The 21,504-nt window shown below is 37.6% G+C and overlaps 1 protein-coding gene across 2 annotated transcripts in view; it reads left to right on the top strand.

Moving 5' to 3' along the window:
• LAMA4 (laminin subunit alpha 4) overlaps positions 1 to 21,504 on the top strand; it is a 144,278-nt gene that overhangs the window by 83,814 nt on the left and 38,960 nt on the right. For both annotated transcript variants that reach the window (XM_047732638.1, XM_047732639.1), the window contains exons 12-16: positions 299 to 415; positions 11,649 to 11,797; positions 15,227 to 15,368; positions 16,123 to 16,219; positions 21,010 to 21,126. In XM_047732638.1, the coding sequence (XP_047588594.1) occupies positions 299 to 415; positions 11,649 to 11,797; positions 15,227 to 15,368; positions 16,123 to 16,219; positions 21,010 to 21,126 (622 nt within the window). The remainder of the gene's footprint in view (positions 1 to 298; positions 416 to 11,648; positions 11,798 to 15,226; positions 15,369 to 16,122; positions 16,220 to 21,009; positions 21,127 to 21,504) is intronic.

Here is a 21,504-nt window from a genome sequence, read left to right as displayed (position 1 = left end):
ACGCCTCTCTCTGAAGTGGTCAGTCTCTTTGAGATGATGGTGTTATAAGTAAAAATCATAACTAAGTGCTTCAAAGCTCCCAAAGTGCTCACTTTTGTTATCTCCATAGTATAAATGAGAAAACTGCATGTAGCATGGGTAGAATTCCCCAAAGTCACACAGCAATTAGGTGGTGGGGCTGGGAGAGGAACCCAGATTTATCTGAGCACAAAGACAGGAGGTGACATTGACCACACTCCCTGATGCATTCTCTAAAGTGACCTTCTCTTCCACTCTCGCTTACTCTTTGTTCCCCTAGAAACAACACGAGAGAGTGAGGGAACAAATGGAAGGGGTGAACGCTTCTCTGAAGACGTCTTTGGATTCTCTGACAACACCTCGTCTGACCCTTTCAGAACTTGATGAGACAATAAAGGTAGGGATGTATGTGACTTGTAGGTTTGTATTTATAGCAGATTGGAACAGTGGCTCATTGTCACAGAACAATAATGGAATCCAATTCAAATCTATCACGTTAACCAGCACTATAGAAGCAAGACTGGGTGACTGAGCTTTACAGTTTCCTTTGTGGTATGGTGGCACAACTCACATATGGATATTTAAATTTAGATTTAAATTTAATAACTTAAAATGAAATAAGTTAAAGCTTAATTCCTCAGTTGAATTAACCATATTTCAAGGGCTCCATAACATCACGTGTGGCTAATGGCTACTAAATTGGACAGCATAGATCTCCTGGCAGAAAGTGCAACTTAGAGCCATCCTAATCACTCTTTACTTGTAAGTTGTGTATCTAATAAAGCTAGCATTCAAATCAATGAGACATATTTTTAACGTAAAAAATTTCCAGTGATGAACCAGACGATCCCCAAATTACTCTTAACTCATTTGTATTACCTTTGAAAGGATACCATTTTAAAGTCATCTGATCACCATCTCTTCCTTTGACAATTCCAGCAGCAAGCTCTCTGTCTTCCTTTCCATCCCTAATCCCATCACTATCTTGGAAACATCAAAATCCAGATGGATGAGCCCACTAGCTTTCAGGCTTCTGGCTCCTATAACTTCTGTCCAACAAGATTTTCCTCCAGCCCACCCTGTTATCTCTGCTATGGCCATACCCAGGTCTTGTCATCAATAACAGTACCTCCTTCCAAATCCCAGTGTTAAGCCCCTCCCTCTCTTATCTCACTTACTCTGGAATACCCACTCCAGCAATTCTCTGACCACATGGAGACCTCCTCCAGCTCATTATCCTGCTCCTTTCATATCCTCTTCTCCCTCCTTAAGTGACTAAAATGATCAGTACAGTAGTCCCTCTTATCCGTGGTTTTGCTTTCCATGGTTTCAGTTATCCACAGTCAACCTTTGTCTAGGAGCAGATGATCCTGCTTCTCACATATCCTCACAAGGTCACTTGTAGTCTAATGCTACAGAATAATGCCTACATCAGTCACCTCACTTCATCTCCTCACATAGGCATTTGATCATCTCGCATCATCACAAGAGGGGTGAGTATGGTTAATAAGATATTTTGAGTGGGGCGGGGGGGAGGAGGAAGGCGGTAGAAGAGTAGGAGACCTAAATATCCTTGGGTCCCAAGAGTTCAGCTAGTTATCAAATCATTTTGAACACCTACAAACTCAACAGGAGAGAGAAGAGAAGAAGAGCAGCAATTCTAGGAACAGAAAAGTGACCACTTTCTGGAAGGTAGGATGTGTGGAGAAGCGAATCTGAGGCAATACACTAGAAGATAGACTGCGGGGGGAGGGTCCAGCTCCTGGCAAGCAGTAGAGAAGTGGAGCACAAAATCAGAACTTTTAGAAAGTCCACTCCACTGAGGGACATCACTCCAGAGGCTACACAGGGGTGGAGCCCTCACAGGGACAGTGTGGTCTCAGAACCCACAAGATCCTGAGGGGTGCCTGAGTGTGGCAGAGCTCCCAAGTATCAGAGTGGGGAAACCGGCTGCAGAGATGGAGCCAAAGAGTGGGCTCTCAGCTCAGGGTTACCTTAAACTGTGACTGAGGCACAGTTGGTCTACTCCTCTTCGAGCAGGGACCCCACAAGTTGCAGATCCAGAGAGACCCCTTCCTTCCTCCTCTGGGAGGAGTGGCACAGGAGCATGCTGCAGTAATCTGCTGGGTTTGGAGACTCCGAACGGGGCTGGGCACCGTTTCTATCTCTCTGCACCAGAGATAGAGACTCTCGGTCACAGGCTGGATGAACACAGAGCGTGGCCAGAGACCAGGGAGACAAGAGTGACGGACTGCTTTTCTCTGAGGGCACACTGAGGAGGAGGGGCCCTGAGCTCTCAGCTCCTACAGGGCCAGAGATTGGGGGGCCGCCATCCTCCAAAGCTGTACAGAAAGTGTTCAAGGAACAAAAGCTACCAAAAGCAAAACTGAGCAGATTACTTAGCCTGGCTGCTGGCAAGGGCAGTGCAATTCCACCTTGGGCAAAGACAATTGGGAATCACTGCAACAGGCCCCTCCCCGAAAATATTAGCAAGAATATCCAGCCAAGAACGAGTTGACCAATCAATGAGAACTGCAGAACTCCAGAGCTAGGGGAATGCAACACATAGAATTCATGGCGTTTTCCCCACAATTCTTTAGTTTTTCAAGTTAAATTTTTTTAACTTGAAAAAAATTTTTTCTTATTCTATTTTTTAAATTTTTCCTCTTTCCTATCTTAACCTTTCTTTTAACTATTTTATCTTAACAATATCTTTTTTAAAAAACCTTTTTAAATTTTCATTGTTATAATCATATTCTATCCCTTCATTTTATTTAACCTTATTTTTTTATATACATATAGGTTTTTCCTTCTTTAAAATTTTGGGATACAGTTTCTTCTAACAGATCAAAATATACCCTAAATCTAACACATGGCTTTGTTCTAGTCTCCAGCCTGATCACATTCTTTACTCTTTTTTTTTCTTTTGTTTTTCTTTCTTCAACCAACTTCTTGTCTTATCAATTCCTTTTTTAAACTCTTTTTAAATTTTCATCTTTGTAGTCATATTCCATCCCTTCATCGTGTTTACCCTCATTTTTGTATATATATGTAAGTTTTATGTTTCTTTAAAATTTTGGGAGACAGCTTCTTCTAACAGACCAAAATACACCCAAAATCAAGTGTATGGCTCTGCTCTATTCTATTCAACAGTCTAATATATATAGTATATGTATAATTCTTTTTTTCTTTCTTCTTTCTTCTCCCCCAGGTTTTGGGTCTCTTCCAATTTGGTTTGTGTATATTTTTCTGGGGTCGTTGCTACCCTTTTAGTATTTTGTTCTCTCATTAATCTATTCTTATCTATATAAAATGGCAAGGCAAAAAAAAACTCACCTCAAAAAAAAAGAACAAGAGGCAGTACCGATGGCTAGGAACCTAATCATTATGGACATTAGTAAGATGTCTGAACTCAAGTTCAGAATGCCAATTATCAAAGTACTAGCTGGGCTCGAAAAAAGCATGGAAGATACTAGAGAATTGCTTTCTGGAGAAATAAAATCCCTTTCTGGAGAAATAAAAGAACTAAAATCTAACCAAGTTGAAATAAAAAATGGTATTAATGAGGTGCAATAAAAGATGGAGGCTCTTACTGCTAGGATAAATGAGGCAGAAGAGAGAATTAGTGATATAGAAGACCAAATGAGAATAAAGAAGCTGAAAAAAAGTTCTCACGGACCACGAAGGGAGAATTTGAGAGATAAGTGCTACCATAATATGAAACAGTATTAGAATAATTGGGATTCCAGAAAAAGAAGAAAGAGAGAGAGGGGCAGAAGGTATATTGGAGCAAATTATAGCAGAGAATTTCCCTAATTTGGCAAAGGGAACAAGCATCAAAATCCAGGAGGCACAGAAAACTCTCCCCAAACCCTTCAATACCCCATCATCTTATAGTAAAACTTACAAGTCTTAATGAGAAAGAGAAAATCCTGAAAGCAGCTCGGGACAAGAGGTCTTTAACATACAATGGTAGAAATATTAGATTGGCAGCAGACTTATCCACAGAGACCTGGAAGGCCAGAAAGGACTGGCATGATATATTCAGAGCACAAAATGAGAAAAATATGCAGCCAAAATTACTATATCCAGCTAGACTGTCATTGAAAATAGAAGGAGAGATTAAAAAAGCTTCCAGGAAAAATAAAAACTAAAAGAATTTTCAAATATCAAATCAACCCTTCAGGAAATATTGAAAGGGTCTTCTAAGCAAAGAGAGAGCCCAAAAGTAACACACCAGAAAGGAACGGAGACAATATACAGTAACACTCATCTTACAGGCAACACAACAGCACTATATTCATATCTCTCAATAGTTACCCTGAATGTAAATGGACTAAATGCCCCAACTAAAAGACACAGGGTATCAGAATGGATTAAAAAAAAAAAAAAAAAAAAAACAAGACCCATTGATATGCTGTCTGCAAGAAACTTATTTCAGACCCAAAGACACCTCCAGATTTAAAGTGAGGGAGTGGAAAACAATTTACCATGCTAATGAACATCAAAAGAAAGCTGGAGTGGCAATCCTTATATGAGGTAAGTTAGATTTTAAGCCAAAAACTATAATAAGAGAAGAGAAAGGACACTATATCATACTTAAACAGTCTGTGCAACAAGAAGATCTAACAGTTTTAAATATCTATGCCCTAACATGGGAACAGCCAATTAAACAAACCAATTAAACACAAAATCAAAGAAACACATTGAAAATAATACCATAATAGTAGGGGACTTTAACACCCACCTTCACTGAAATGGACAGATCATCTAAACAAAAGATCAACAAGGAAATAAAGACTTTAATCACATGCTGGATTAGATGAACATCAAAGATATATTGGGAACATTCCATCCTAAAGCAACAGAGTACACTTTCTTCTCTAGTGCACATGGAATATTCTCCAGAATAGATCACATCCTGGGTCACAAATCAGGTCTCAACTGGTACCAAAAGACTGGGATCATTCCCTGCATATTTTCAGACCACAGTGCTTTGAAACTAGAACTCAAACACAAGAGGAAAGTTGGAAAGAACTCAAATACATGGCTGCTAAAGAGCATCCTACTAAATAATGAATGGGTCAACCAGGAAATTAAAGGAGAAATTTAAAAATTCATGGAAACAAGTGAAAATGAAAATACAATTGTTCAAAATCTTTGGGACACAGCAAAGGTGGTCCTGAGAGGAAAGTACATAGCAATGCAAGCCTTTCTCAGGAAACAAGAAAGGTCTCAAGTACACAACCTAACCCTAAACCTAAAGGAACTGGAGAAAGAACAACAAATAAAGCCTAAACCCAGCAGGAGAAGAGAAATAATAAATATCAGAGTAGAAACCAGTGACATAGAAACCAAAAGAACAATAGAACAAATCAACAAAACTTGGAGCTGATTATTTGAAAGAATTAATAAGATTGATAAACTCCTGGCCAGACTTATCAAAAAGAAAAGAGAAAAGATCCAAATTAATAAAATCATGAATGAAAGAGGAGAGATCACAACCAACACCAAAGAAGTACAAACAATTATAAGAACATATTATAAGCAACTATACACCAGCAAATTTGACAATCTGGAAGAAATGGGTGCATATAAACTACCAAAACTGAACCAGGAAGAAATAGAAAATCTGAACAGACCCATAACCAGTAAGGAGATTGAAGCAGTCATCAAAAATTTCCCAACAAATAAGAGTACAGGGTCAGATGATTTCCCAGGGGAATTCTACCAAACATTTAAAGAAGAATTAATACCTAGTCTCCTGAAACTGTTCTAAAAAAATGGAAATGGAAGGAAAGCTTCCAAACTCATTTTATGAGGCCAGCATTACCTTGATTCCAAAACCAGACAAGCACCCCATCAAAAAGGAGAATTACAGACCAATATCCTTGATGAACATGGATGTAAAAATTCTCACCAAAATACTAGCCAATAGGATCCTACAGTACATTAAAAGGATTATTCACCAGGACCAAGTGGGATTTACTCCTGCAGCTGCAAGTTTGGTTCAACATCTGCAAGTCAATCAATGTAATGCAATACATTAACAAAACAAAGAACAAGAACCATATGATACTCTCAATAGAAGCTGAAAAAGCATTTGACAAACTACAGCATCCTTTCTTGATCAAAACTCTTCACAGTGTAGGGATAGAGGGGACATACCTCAATATCATAAAAGCCATCTGTGAAAAACCCATAGTGAATATCATTCTGAATGGGGAAAAACTGAGAGCTTTTCCCCTAAGGTCAGGAACACGGCAGGGCTGTCCACTATCACCACTGCTATTCAACATAGTACTAGAAGTCCTAGCCTCAGCAATCAGGCAACAAAAAGAAATAAAAGACATCTGAATCAGCAAAGAAGAAGTCAAACTCTCACTCTTTGCAGATGATATGATACTTTATGTGGAAAACCCAAAGACTCCACTCCAAAACTGTTAGGACAGAATAGAGAGCCCAGAAATGGACCCTCAACTCTATGGTCAACTAATCTTCAACAAAGCAGGAAAGGATGTCCAATGGAAAAAAGACAGCCTCTTCAACAAATGGTGTTAGGAAAATTGGACAGCCACATGCAGAAGAATGAAACGGGACCATTTCCTTATACCACACACAAAATGGATGAAAGACCTCAACATGACACAGAAATCCATCAAAATCCTTGAGGAGAACACAAGCAGCATCCTCTTAGACCTCAGCCACAGCAACTTCTTCCTAGAAACATCACCAAAAGCAAAGGAAGCAAGGGCAAAAATGAACTCTTGGGACTTCATCAAGATCAAAAGCTTTTGCACAGCAAAAGGAAACAGTCAACAAAACCAAAAGACAGCCGACAGAATGGGAGAAGATATTTGCAAATGACATATCAGATAAAGGGCTAGTATCCAAAATCTATAAAGAACTTATCAAACTTAACACCCAAAGAACAAATAATCCAATCATGAAATGAGCAGAAGACATGAACAGACATTTCTCCAAAGGAGACATTCAAATGGCCAACAGACACCAAAAAGTGCTCAACATCACTGGGCATCAGGGAAATATAAATCAAAACCACAGTGCGATATCACTTCACACCAGTCAGAATGGCTAAAATTAACAAGTCAGGAGATGACAGATTTTGCAGAGAAAGGGGGACCCTCCTACATTGTTGGAAGGAATGGAAGATGCTGTAGCCACTCTGGAAAATAGTATGGACGTTCCTCAAAAAGTTGATAATAGAACTACCCTGTGACCCAGCGATTGCACCACTGGGTATTTACCTCAAAGATAAAAAGGTAATGATCCAAAAGGGCACGTGCACCCGAATGTTTATAGCAGCTGTGTCCACAATAGCCAAACTATGGAAAGAACCTATATGTCCATCAACAGATGAATGGAGATATATTATATATATATATCTATAGATATATATATATAAAATATATTTTACTATTCAGCCATCAAAAAACCCCACAAAATCTTGCCATTTGCAATGACATGGTTGGAACTAGAGGGTATTATGCTAAGTGAAATAAGTCAATCAGAGAAAGACTATTATCATATGATCTCTCTGATATGAGGAATTTGAGAGGTAGGGAGGTCATGGAGAGAAGGGAGGGGGAAAAAATGAAACAAGATGGGATTGAAGAGGGAAACAAACCATAAGAGATTCTTAATCTCAGGAAACAAACTGAGGGCCACTGGCAGGTGGAGGGTAGGAATGGGATGGCTGGGTTATGGACATTGGGGAGGGTATGTGCTACGGTGAGTGCTGTGAATTGTGTAAGACTAATGATTCACAGACCGGTACCCCTGAAGCAAATAATACATTATATGTTAATTAAAAGAAGATATTTTGAAAGAGAGACCTCATCCTCATAACTTTTACTACAGTATATTATTATAACTGTTCTATTTCATTATTAGTTATTGTGGTTAAGCTCTTACTGAGCCTAATTCATAAGTTAAACTTTATCATAGGTTTGCATGCATAGGAAAACTGTAGTATATATAGTTTGGTACCATCCACAGTTTCAGGTACCCATTAAAGGTTTTGTAATGTCTCCCCCATAGATAAGAGGGATAATTGTATAATCATTATTTTCAAACACCCTTAACTTGTATACCCACCTCTGCCCCTACTGTACTCACATGAGAATTCTATTCCCATATCTTAGTAAACCCAAGTATCCCCAGCATCATGGCTATACCAAAGAAGTGAACATAATGAACAGCCTACCTCCTCTTCTGTCAGTCTGACTGGTGAACTTGCTTCATGCTGCACTGAAATATAAGAGCAAAGAGAAGAGAACTTCCCTAATCTTTCCTCCCCAGTTCTACCAGTCCACTTACATCTGTATTTACCCTTGTACGTCCCTTCCTCATATAATTAATGGTGTGTCCCTTGTTCTGTCAAAGTCCCATCTCCCGCCTATGCTCTGAATCCAATCCTTTCTCAGCTCAATACTCCCCAAAGTATTCCCTCTCTCTTCTGTGTTATCCTATTCTTATTCTCTATTGGACCATTACTACCAAAATGTTAACATGCTGTAACTTATTTCCTGTCCTTTAAAAAAGGAAAGAGCTTGCCTACATCCCCTCTAATCTCTGCCCCATTACTCGACTCTGCTCAGCTTCACAGCAAAACACCTCGAGAATCATTTACCATTGTCATTTCCACCCTCCAGCCCACTGGTGTCTATTGTACTCAACCACTCCAAATGGGATTTCATGCCCCTCCACTGAGACTGTTATCCAGTTCACCAATGAACTCAACATAGCTGAAACTGTGGCTGCCTCTCTCTCTCCCTGCTGATTAAAGTTTCCTCCTTATATAAACACTCAGAGCTTTCATCCTGGCTCCTCCAGTACCCCACTCACCTGGTCCTCCTCACACTTCATTGGCCATGTTTTCACCTCTACACATCCTCTCTGTAGTATATATTGTAGTAAATATTTTAGGTTCTGTGGCCACATATAACCACTCTCTCATTTTCTTTTTTGTTTTTTGTTTGTTTGTTTGTTTTTATACAAAAAAGTAATACTCTTTTAAAATGTAAATAATATTCTTAGCTAGAAGCTATATAAAAATAGGCCTCAAGCTATTTTTGGGCCAGAACTCTGTCCATCCTTATGCTGGTATAATGACTGGCTCAGTTCTCAGTCCTAGGCCCTCTTTGGTACTTACACTTTCTCCATAGTTGATCCCATTGAATCTCATGCCTTTAAAGAACAATCGTATGCATGATCCCACAATTCATACCTCCAAATTTCATACTTCCAGTATAATCATTTTACCTGGTTATTCCACCCCCAAGACTACATGATTGTAGAAAGCAAGAACTGTGTCTATTTTTTTAACTTTATTTTATTTTTTCAGTGTTCCAAGATTCATTGTTAATGCATCACACCCAGTGCTCTATGCAATACGTGCCCTCTTTAATACCCACCACCAGGCTCACACAACCCCCACTTCCCTACCCTCCAAAACCCTTGCTTTGTTTCTCAGAGTCCACAGTCTCTCATGGTTCGTCTCCCTGTCTGATTTCCCACAACTCCCTTCTCCTCTCCTTCTCCCAGTGTCCTCCATGTTATTCCTTATGCTCCACAAGCAAGTGAAACCATATGATAATTGTATTCCCAAAATGTAGCATAGTTCCTAGCACAGAGGGTTTATTTCTATGGAGATAGTATTAAGTCTCTAGCCATCTGGTAGGTCATTTGGGGAATAATACTTTGAAAAAAATTATATTTAGTTGGTGAAGCCACCTGAGTAATCAGATTTGTTCTTGTATAGCAATTGGTTGATTTTGAGAGGGAAAATAACATGATCGGATTTGTTTAAAAGAAAGATCACCACTCCTGTAGGAGGGTTCAGAGTGGGCTGAAAGATTTAAAGTCTGGGCTGGGAGAGAGGAGTTAGATTATTCAGAAAGGGAAGCGCTAAGTCAAGTCTGAGCAACACCAACGTTTACAGTCTCCTTCCTGGACAGTGAAACAGGAGACCCAGGAGAGAATAATGTCACAGAAGCCAGGGAAAGAGATTTTTAAGACAAAGGCAGTGACCAACACTGTCACAAACCAGATAAATCCAGTAACTAAAGACAGGAAAGTGGGTCAGATGGATCTGGCAACACGGTGTCTGACACTGGGGACCTTGGCAAGAACCATTTTTGTGGAATGCACTGCATCAACAAAGAAAAGAAGCTAGAGGGGAAGCTAGAGTCAAGGAATAGGTTTTATTTGTTTGTTTTTAATGGGAGAGGTTAACTGGGCATGTTAACATCTGAGAGGGGAGCCAGTAGCTAGGAAGCAAGAAGAACAGAAAACAGGGCAGCATGCCTTATTCCTTAAAGTATGAGGAAGATGTACATAAAGTTGTAGCTATCAATAAGTGTATAGGGTTTTTTTGGTGGAGGGAAGGAACTGGAGGATGGTGGCAAAGAGTTGTTTGCAACTCTTCTTTGTTAGTATTGGAGTCTGTGAGGAGAATAGTACCCCCTTTCAGCTCCCAAGTTCTAAACAAGTTGAAAAATAAATAAAATAGTAAATATAAAGTCCAAGAATATAACCTTCATTTCTGATGCAGTTAAGATGAGGGCATGGCTTTAGATCTCTTAGCCAAGTGGGGTTGCTAATATTCAATCCCAGAATTAGGCACAGCTGCCCACTCAGGTAGACAACATTGCAAGCTTCCTATAGGGTTTCTGTCTAGAACAGCTTTCATTAGAGACAAACACAGGAAAACTCAGGCTTTCTGCTGGCAGCTTCTGCCAAGAGGCAGAAGGTAGAATTGAATAGAGCCTACATAGTTATTCCCCCCAAATTTACCAATCAGATAAACCAGTCCCTCTTTCAGGAGCAGAGTGAAGAAAGGGGTGGAGAGGTCTGAGGTTTCATCAATTGAGATCCCTTTATATGGAGGAAACTTCAAGAGTATGGAAAAAATTATTCCTGCCATAGTTAGTTGATGTCTCCTAAATTAAAAAAAAAAAAAAAAGAAAGAAAGAAAGAAAGAAAGAAAGAAAGAAAAGAAAAAAGAAAAGAAAAATACAGTGATCTATTTAGAATCAGACAGTGATGGAGGAAGGAAATATGATTGGCTTAAGAATGGTGACAATGTTTAGAATCACTACTTGAGTGACTGGGGAAAATGAATGATGCTCATTAGATTCAGTAACTGAGATATCATTAGTTTGAATTTCTGTTTTGTTGGAGTAGTAAAATAAAAAATAGACTGGAGTGGGTCAAAGAGTGAATTAAAAAGCAAGAGAATAGACAGCTAACATAAACACTTTTTTGGCTATATATTGCTATGGAGGGAAAGAAAAGTAAGGTAATAACACTGGGGAGATGTGTGGGTAAAGGAGGTTTTTTGTTTAGTTTTGTTTTGTTTTGTATTCAGGTGGGAGAAGGCAGAGCATGTCTGAAAGCTAGGGAAGCAATCAGTAGGAAAGGAGTTGTTGAGGATGCAAGAGAAATAGATAAAAGTCTACTTAAAGTACTTCAGACTGCTGTATACCTGGCCTAAAATTTACTGAACTTCATAATAAGGAAGACTAGAGATTATCTTCTGGTGCTCCCTGGGGAGAATATTTTAAGTTATTCTATATTCAATTCACTTTTTAAAATATTTTCTTTAGAATGCTTCAGGGATTTATGCGGAAATAGATGGAGCCAAAAATGAACTACAAGGAAAGCTGTCCAACCTAAGTAATCTTAGTCATGATTTAGTCCAAGAGGCTGTTGACCATGCACAGAACCTTCAACAAGAGGCTGATGAATTGAGCAGGTAATATCCTGGTTTTAGAAATGCAAATATCTATGTAAGCTGAATAACTCATTTTTATTTAATACCCTGTACCCGAGTTACAGGTTAGCAGGTTGGGTTTTGGGTTGTGTTTGTTTGTTCATTTGTAAGTTGCTTGGTTGGTCAGTCTGAGAGCCAGCCAGTCATTGTTTATTGCCATTGTTTTGGGGAGAGTTTTTTGGTTTAAAAAAAATGTATATCTGTCAGATTAGAGACCTGTGTTGCAGAGGGGGTGGTTCTGCTCCATAATTATTAATAGGGTGACCTCAGACATTTTGGTTAGGGGCCTAATGCTGCACAAAATATTATCAAGTAAGGGCACCTGGGTGGCTCTTGAGTCAGACTGACTCTTGATTTTGGCTCAGGTCATGATCTCAGGGTCATGAGACTGAGCCTCGTGTCTGGTTCTGTGCTCAGTGTAGAGTCTGCTTGAGATTCTTGACATTCTCTCTCACCCTCTCCTCCTGTCCCTCCACTCTCTTTCTCTTTCTCAAAAAATAAATAAGTAAATCTTTTTAAAAATGATTAAGTAAATAAAATCCCTCTACAAGGTCTAATTCTACCACCATCACATATTTATTTCACATACAGCATTAGCTTTTTACACCCAAGGGTCTCAAGTAAAGTTGGTTGGAAGTTGGCAATACAATTGACTTCTGGTAAGTTCTCATAGACATTCTATAGTGCTCAACAGGAAATGTTTGATTTCAACACCTGATTAAGAGAAAATCAATTGACAGTTTTCCTCACAGCATCTAGAAGAGAGTCACACACCCTTTGGGCACTCAATTAATGTTAATTGAAATGTACTGAAAGATTGGAATTGAATTCATGACCTTGAAACGATAGGTAAATGATGAGATAATTATAGAGAAGGACTACAAACCTGGCAATTAGGAAAAAGGATCAGTAAGGCATGAATAAAATAAGAACCAATAATAACTCTTGTTCAGAGTTAAACTACCTTTTTATTCCTGGTTGTCAAAATTCTCAAATATCCCTCCAAATTTTCTGAGAATTGAAAGGAAGAGAGGAGACAGACAGAGAAAAATAGATGTTATGTAAAATCTTGGTGTCCAAGATGGCATTATATCCATCTAGTGTCATGCTTCCAGGAAATTTGCTTTTGATCAAACCAATAAAATGAAGCTTAGATAAAATATGATTCAGACAATATACTGTATTGAAATAGTATTGTTTCTGAGATCCCTCTTGTGTCTCTCTTCACTGGTTTTTTGTCCTCTTAGTGAATCTTCCTGTTGGTTGGGATCCCAACACATACCTTCACTAAATGCACAGTGTTCTAGCATAATTCTAAGAAAGTTACCCATGCTATATATGAAAAATTGTTCAGAAATATCAATCACCCTGAAGTCCCTTTTGCATGTAGAATATTTCAGACTGGGTGTATTCAGGGAAGCATTGAAATTTATAGATGTCTTTCCCTCAAAATCTGAACATTCTTCATCATCTATCTGGTGACCCAGTGATTTGCTTCTTGTGCATAAAACAGAGATAAACATAATTCATCAAGAAACTTCCATTTCAAAAACACATTTTTATTTTATGTATTGATGCAGTACCTCTTTTGTCCCTCGTAATGAAAACAGCATTAAAGACTCTCAATCATTTTCTTGCATCTTACCATTAGCAAACAAATTTTAAAATATTAATGAATACTTGTAACATTTTATTGTTTGTATCCCTTTTAAAATTTCCTCAGATTTTCCTCTCTGTGTCATTTCTGAAAACAAGGGGTTGTGGGTAGGAAGAAGTAGCAAGTATGTGAATTAGAATTACCTCTGTAGAGCAGAGTTGCATTATGGCTTTCCTTGACCCTAGGTACTTTTGCCTCTGTGGGCCCTTTCCTCCATAGAAAAAATTTAAAATTACATGTCATGATAGCATTGCTATAAAGACTAATGTAATCATTATTAGTATCCTCATTGTTCTTCTGATTTTAAAAAAAATGAAAATGAAAAAATTCTTTATGGGGCCCTCTTATGCCTAAGGGATAAGTCAGCTCTCCCACAAAGGAGCCCAATGATTGTGAACTAGAACCAAAGAGAAGAAAGTAGCCAGGGAAATACAGAGAAGTTGTTCTGAGCCTAAGAGAGCACACTGAAACTGAAACTAGATGGAGGAAATTGAGAATCAATAGAGTTCAATAGGTCACGGGAGTTGGAAGAAATGAACCAGTGTGGGATCCTCAATGTCACATACTGTGTCACAGAGAATCTTCTGGAAGTTACTGACGAATCAAGTGATAGTAGTCATCAGTGTTTGGGACTGAGAAGAAAATATGCAACTGGTGTATTTAAAACAGAGTAAAATTGAGGCAAAGGATTCAGGATGAGATGCAACAGTGACAGGATGTTTATGTTAGAGAGGAAGAAGTATGTGTCAAAAAAGTGAATTATTTTATGAATACACTTAGAATTTGAAGTTCCAATTCAGGAAATAGTTTAGGCACAATAATAAATCCTGATAAACATCTGGATGACAGGCATGGGACCAAGCATGTCACCTAGTTTATCCCTATTGTACCTCACATCAGTCCTCTGAGGCATATACGTTATCAAGCACTATGTGAGAATGCTCAGTGCATGATGGGTACCCAGTAAATAGTGGATGAACCTTACAGAGGCCAGAATGGGGTAAAGGCAGAGAACATGGTGTATAGGGCAAAGGTGGAAATGGGAGTGAGTAGGGCTTTGCACTTTAAGGAAGCCACTTGGCCCCACGAGTGAGACAAACCATAACAACATGTGCCCTCGTTCCCTCTATGAAAAGGGAATAAAAATGGCTACCTTATGGGTGTGGTAAGAATTAAAGACATATCATACACCACAAGGCTAGCCCAGAATTGGCACATAGATGCCCAATATGTATCATTCCCCTTCTTAAGGGAAAATACAATGTTTTATAAAGTGCACAAAAGGTTGAATAAGTAGAGTGAAACCTACTCATACCTAACACCATGCTGAGCCTTGCACCTTCTCTGAAGACCTTGGTTTCTTTGATGGAAAGAAAATAACAATGATGATCTGGGTGAGTAGGTGGGGAAGGACTGTGTGTTCATTCCTGGACCTGACCCCCACCACATAAACTCTTGCTTGAAGAGGTGCAGAGGCCTGTTTTTAAATCAGTCCCTTTTCCTGTAGCCACTGCCTGGCAAACAGCTTCTGTGAGCCAAAATGGGGTAAAGTCCTGGGGGCACCAAAGGCAGAGGAGAGCAAAGAACATGTGCTCCCAGGAGAAGCAGCTTGGGAAAACTTTGCCAAGCCAGGTGGCTTTGAAGAACGGGAGGGAGGTCCCTGGGGTCCCAGAAGTACTCAAATCAAGCCATAAAAATGGCCCCATTTCCCACAAAAGTGAGAGAGAGGAATAATGACACGTTTTCTTTAACAGGAATTTGCACAGTTCCGATATGAATGGGCTGGTACAGAAAGCTTTGGATGCTTCAAATGTCTACGAGAATATTGCCAATTATGTTAGCGAAGCCAATGAAACGGCAGAATTGGCTCTGAACATCACCGACCGAGTTCATGACGTGAGTATTCCCTTGTTTTTGTTTTTGTTTTTTAAGATTTTGTTTTTACATAATCTCTACACCCAATGTGGGGCTCGAACTCACAACCCCAGATCAAGAGTCACATGCTCCACTGACTAAGTCAGCCAGGCGCACTCCCCCACCCCAAGTATTCCCTTATTTTCAAGTTCATTTATATGTTGCCTTCTTCCAGCTTAGGACTTTTCTGTTTTCTAATGCCCTCGCTTGAGCTTCCACTGTAATGCAAATGGCAGAAAGTGCAGGAGAACTAAGAAAAGACCATTTTCTTGATGTTATAAAGGTTTCAGTAACACTTCTTCAAAATGTGCTATACTCTTGTCAGCAAATGTCAATTCCTCTGACAGCTTTTTTAAACCACGGTCCCTGAATAAAACATATTTAAGATGAGCCCATACTGATAGAGAAGATGTTTTATGCACACATTCACATTTTTTTCAAATCAAAAATTGTTTATTGAGTGACTTCTATTTGACAAGCACTTTGGTGGGGCCTTGGCCGGTTGCTGGTCTAGATTGACTGAATTTTCAATGAAAAACATTTGTCTTGAAATGGATTTCATGAAATGGATTTTATTTCCTCGTGTTCCCATTTGACCTTGATTTTGAGCTATGGAAATTAAGTTGTATGAATTTTGCTTGGTGTTTAGTAAATAAATGGTGTCGTTTATATCCTCAATCCATGAAAAGTGGGTTTCTTCTGTCATTCTTACTCTTTCCACACAATTCCTTTGCAGGCTGTCAATGGGATTGATACTCAAATCATTTACCATAAGGATGAGAGTGAGAACCTCCTCAATCAAGCCAGAGAACTGCAAGCCAAGACAGATCCTAGTAAGCATCTCCCCTTTCTTACCTTCCTTCTGATTTATAGCTGCTTCTCTCCTTTCATACAGTACTTTTGCATAGGGATAGAGATTTTAAAAGTCTAGGATTAAAGAACAAATGATCTTTTAACTGAATAGTATATGAATAGTTCCTGTTGAGATCCAAGGTATAAAAAAAGTGAAGATTGAATTTTTTTTAAGATATTATTTATCTATTTGAGAGACAGAGAGAGAGTGGGGGAGGCGGGAAAAGAAGGTAAGGGACCAGCAGACTCCACGCAGAGCACAAAGCCGACCCCAGAGCTTAATCTCAAGACCCCAAGATCATGACCAAGCAGAAACTAAGAGTTAGATGCTCAACCAACTAAGCCACCAAGTGGATATTATAAATAAAATTGGATATTATAAAATAAATTGTGATTAAAGAAAAAAAGAACTTCCATGTAGTAAAATGTGGTGTATATTCTTGTTAATCAAATAAACTAATTGTGGCACCCGGGTGGCTCAGTTGGTTAAGCGTCTGCCTTCGGCTCAGGTCATTATCCCGGGGTCCTGGGATCAAGTCCGTGTCAGGCTCCTTGCTTGGTGGGAAATCTCCTTCTCCTTCTACCCTTCCCTCCTGCTTGTGATCCCTCTCTCACTCTCTCTCTTTCCCAAATAAATAAATAAAATCTTTAAAAATTTTGGCTAATTAATAGAAATTTACCATGATTACCAATTTTCAAGGAAATAATGCCATAAAATACACTTAACACTAAAACTGTATTGTACATAATTTAGTCTTTCTTGGACAATTCAGAAGGCCCTTTAAAATTTTACATGAAGTTATGAGTCAGTACTGGGAGAATCAGGAGGATAGGAAACCACAGAGCCATGTAGTTATCAGCACTTTCCTGTACTTTGTGTTCTGTAAGTTTACTGTATCTAGGACAAGCCAGGGACCATATGGAAAGAAACATTTCCAAAGGTTAGTGTTTGCATCTGTGACAGCAAGCACATCCAAGTGCGAGAGGGAAGGAAAAGTAAAAGCAAAATCACGTTAGTCAGTTTTGAATCTTGTGAGCTACTCTTAAAAACAATTGCATTGGCTAAGAATTTCACTAAACGATATTCATCTCTGAGTTAATGAACTCATACCGAAAGAGGGTTGTGCATTGACTGATGAGGTTGGAAATCCATTATCTAGCTAACTTCTAACTACCACCTAAAAATAAAAACCAAGTTTGAAACAGAAAATGTCATGTAATTTTATCAAAGCAATTATTCTTGATTCTAATTATGCATTTTGTTTTTTTTTTAACAAAGAACACTATATATAGAAAAAAAAAGTATTTGTTTTTCCTATGCAGAATATTTAACTAGCTGTTGTATAAAGCAACTATTATTTTATGTTTGCTGGGTACACAAAGGCAATAAAAATGTTCTCTTCTAATTCATTCATTATATAAGTCTAGTCTTGAACATACTCTTACAAAAGAATTAGAATATTGACAGCAACAATTTAGAATATTGAAAGTAAAATATATTTTATTGAATTATATTAACACACAGTGTTATAAAAGTTTCATGTGTACAGTATAATGATTCAACAGTTCTACACATTACTCAGTGCTCATCACAATAAGCGTACTCTTAAAAGTAAAATATTTTTTAAGTAAATGTTGCCATATCAATGTATTTCTTTGTTTCTTGTGATGTGAAGACCAGAGTATGTGGATCTTCAGGACACAATGACTTCGATATTTTGTTCTCTGATAATTTACAATGCAGTCTTGTCTTTCTCGTGAAAACAATTTTTCTTTCCTGGTAATAATGTCTCTTCAAAGTTCTATAATTTAAGTGCAGATAAAATCTCTGCATTGGTCTCTGAATATTTTGCAAATCTGGTTTCCTCTTTCATGATCTTGTTTGGTTAAATTTCTTCACATATTTAATTTCAAAGGGACATCCTTGGGGAATTAGGACTGTGTGGGTCAGAACTTCCCTCCCTTTAGACAATAACATTTGTGATATAAATTCAGATTTTCAGATTAAACTATATTTATCTACTGAGTTACATTACAATTTCAAATTACTGTTAATTCATTTCCAAATGACATTCAATGATCAGTAATCTTTATAACCCAGATTTCCTTTCTTTATTATCTATATCAAATAGTTAGCAATCTATAATAAACTCAGGAAGCTGCTATTTAAAGGAATCTTCTATTGAATTCATTTCTAAAATGAAAACTGTTTATGTAAAACAATAAGTTTCAAATAGGAAAGAATTTTTATGAAACATTTTTTTTTATAAACATCCAGCCCCAAGTATCATTTTTTTCACCTATTTTTATCAGGGGCTCCAATGTAGAGTTAAATATATTCTTTCTCAGTATATCAGTCTGCATCTTTTGCAGCTACAAACCCCAAAAAGAAGAGCTGAAAAGATTATAAATTATTCAAAAAAGATTATAAAATATTCAAAAATTGAAAGTAAAAGAGGGAGAAGGGAGTGCAATATAAGTACAAAGTATGTTTAAGTCCCTCCTTGAATTCTGGGAAATTTTTAGCACTCACCAGAGGAATTAAGAAAGAAGTGCTTGTACGTTGTACTTGGTGACAGAATCAACTCAGCACCACTCATTTTATACCCACCATACACAAGTGCAGAAAGACAACTGAACAAGAAAGCAAGCACAGAAAGACTGTATAATGGAAATGAGAAAGTATACCATGGGAGAGTATATATTTACAAGCCTTTTGGAGAGAAAGAGAAAAGTATAATAGGAAGGGAAGAAATGATTTGTCTGTTTGTCAAAAAGCATAAATTTCCTGATGCTTTGGGAGTAAACGACGTACAAACCAAGAATCTTTGGGAAAGTTCATCCTTCAGTTCAGACATGATATTACATCATGATTTGTTTGGACTTGCTCCAAAATAACCCATTTTGGGACTATGTTACAAGTGCACTTTGAAGAGTAGTTTTGTAAGAAAAAGACTATCAAACCTGATACAAGAACAAATAGAAAATCTGATAGACCTATATATACATATATAAATTTAATCAGTAATTAAACTCTTCCCACAAAGAAATCTCAAGGCTCGGATGGTTTCCCCAGTGAATTCTTCCAACCATCTAAACAAATGACACCACTTGTATATAAATTCTTCCAGAAAATAAAAAAAGATGAAATATTGTCTAATGTATTCTATGAGGCCTACAGAACTAAGATACAAAACCTGATAAGGACATTGTAGAAAAAAAAAAAAGGAAGATTATAAGCCAAATTCTCTCACAAATTAGATGTGAAAAACCTAAACAAGACATTAGCAAATCAAATCTAACACACATAGAAATGGTAATACATGACCAAGTTAACTTTGTTCTGGGATTTCAGGGACAGTGTAACATTTCAAACATCAATAGTAGTTTACCACATTTAAAGAATGTATCAGAAAATTCATATGGTTATCTCACCACATGCAGGAAAATCGTTTAACAAAACTCAGTGTCCATTCATGTTTTAAAAAAAACTCATAGCAACTTCTGTAATCTAAGAAAGAAAAATAAAATAAAATAAAAATAAGGAAGCATATTAATACTGAAATATTTAAAGTTTACCCACTAAGGCTGGAAACAAGACAAATATATCCCACATTACCAATTCAATGTGTAAAAATCCGGTTTAATTCTATGTAGAAAATAATTAGAAATTTACTTTTTAACACCATTTGCAATAACATAAAATACCTAGGAATAAAGCTGATGAAAGATAAGATCTCTACACATAAAACTATACTACACTACTGAAAGAAATTAAAGATAATCTAAATAAATGGAAATCAAAATGAGAATTTAGATCTAAAGAAGAGTAAGCAAAAACAATTAACTGGAAGACTCAAATTTGTAAAAATGACAATTCTGCCAAATTTATATATAGGCTAAATATAACACCAACCAAAGTACCAGAACTATATGTAAATAGAGAAGACGGTCCTAGAATTTCCATGGAAATGGGTGTGGGAGGAGCCAAGAAGCCAGTGTAATCCTTGAAAAATAAAATCAAAGCTGGAAGACTTAAAACACCAGATATCAAGACTTAACCACTCTACAGAAATTAAAACAGAGATATGAAAGCTATAAAAAAATTATACTACTGTATCATTTCTTTTTAATAAAGTTTAAGAATAAACACAACTAAAAAAAAAAAAAAGAATAGATACAACTAACAGATGGAGATAGAATTCAGAAGAGTGGTCATCCTTGGGGAATTACAGAGGGCCCAGAAAATTGAATAGCAATAGTGTTCTACTTTCTTGATTTAGTACAGCATATATGCCGTGCTCAGTTTGCGAAAATTTGTTTATAATGTGTACCCTTTTCTAGATGTATGTTGTATATCCATTAACATTTTATTTAAAAATTAAGAAAAAAGAATTATTCTTATATAACAAGTCATCGCCATAAATGGAGATAGACCTTTCCTTTCAGCTCTTTATCAACTGTGCTACTAGTTGTAAGTCACAGCAGTGCTATATTTTTCAAAGAAGTTAGCCATTATCCTTGCACCTTTTATGAGTCACTTTATGGCATCCTAAATCACTCCCAAACAGTGTGACTAGTCTTCTATAGTCCTGTACCTCTTAATTGGAATGCCACTTTCCAGAGCTGGTGTTCTATGTTCACACCATATTCAGAATATTATAGATGACCCCACAGCACAGATCAGAATTGTCCTTGTTGAAATGGAGATTTTTTTTATCCCCCTAGCATCTTGGCTCCACTGGTACTTTTTTTGGCTTCTTCTTCGTAGGCAATGATGAGACTGTAGCTGACACCAACAGGCGTGTGGACGGAGCCGTAGCAAGGAAGAGTGCTCTCAAAAACAGATTGAGTGATGCCATTAAGCGACTACAAGCCACAGAAAGAGGTAAGGGTCACAGACAAGAACATAGTAAGCCTCAACTGTTTCTTTGCTGGGATTAAAATAAACGCTTGAGGAAGCCGTACATGATTCCTTACTTGTCAATACTTCTATAAATAAATATTGTTTTCTGGTGACAAAAGGAACTATGTTCATCACACACACACACACACACACACACACACACACACACACACCGGAAAATAATTGTAAAATCTATAATCATACCTCCTAGGGGTTACCATTTGAGAGCATTTTCCTCCAATCATGTATGTATGTGTGTGTGTGTACTTGTGTGCGTCCATGTGTGCAGGTGCTTTAATGCAATCAGGCTGCTTATACTATTTTGTAACCCACTTCCTTGTGAACATTCCTTCTTCTCTA

This window comes from Lutra lutra, chromosome 6 (genome assembly GCF_902655055.1).
Source record: "Lutra lutra chromosome 6, mLutLut1.2, whole genome shotgun sequence".
NCBI classification, from domain to species: Eukaryota; Metazoa; Chordata; class Mammalia; order Carnivora; family Mustelidae; genus Lutra; species Lutra lutra.
Note: the sequence above shows the minus strand (reverse complement) of the source record. Positions and strands in the feature narration are given on the sequence as shown.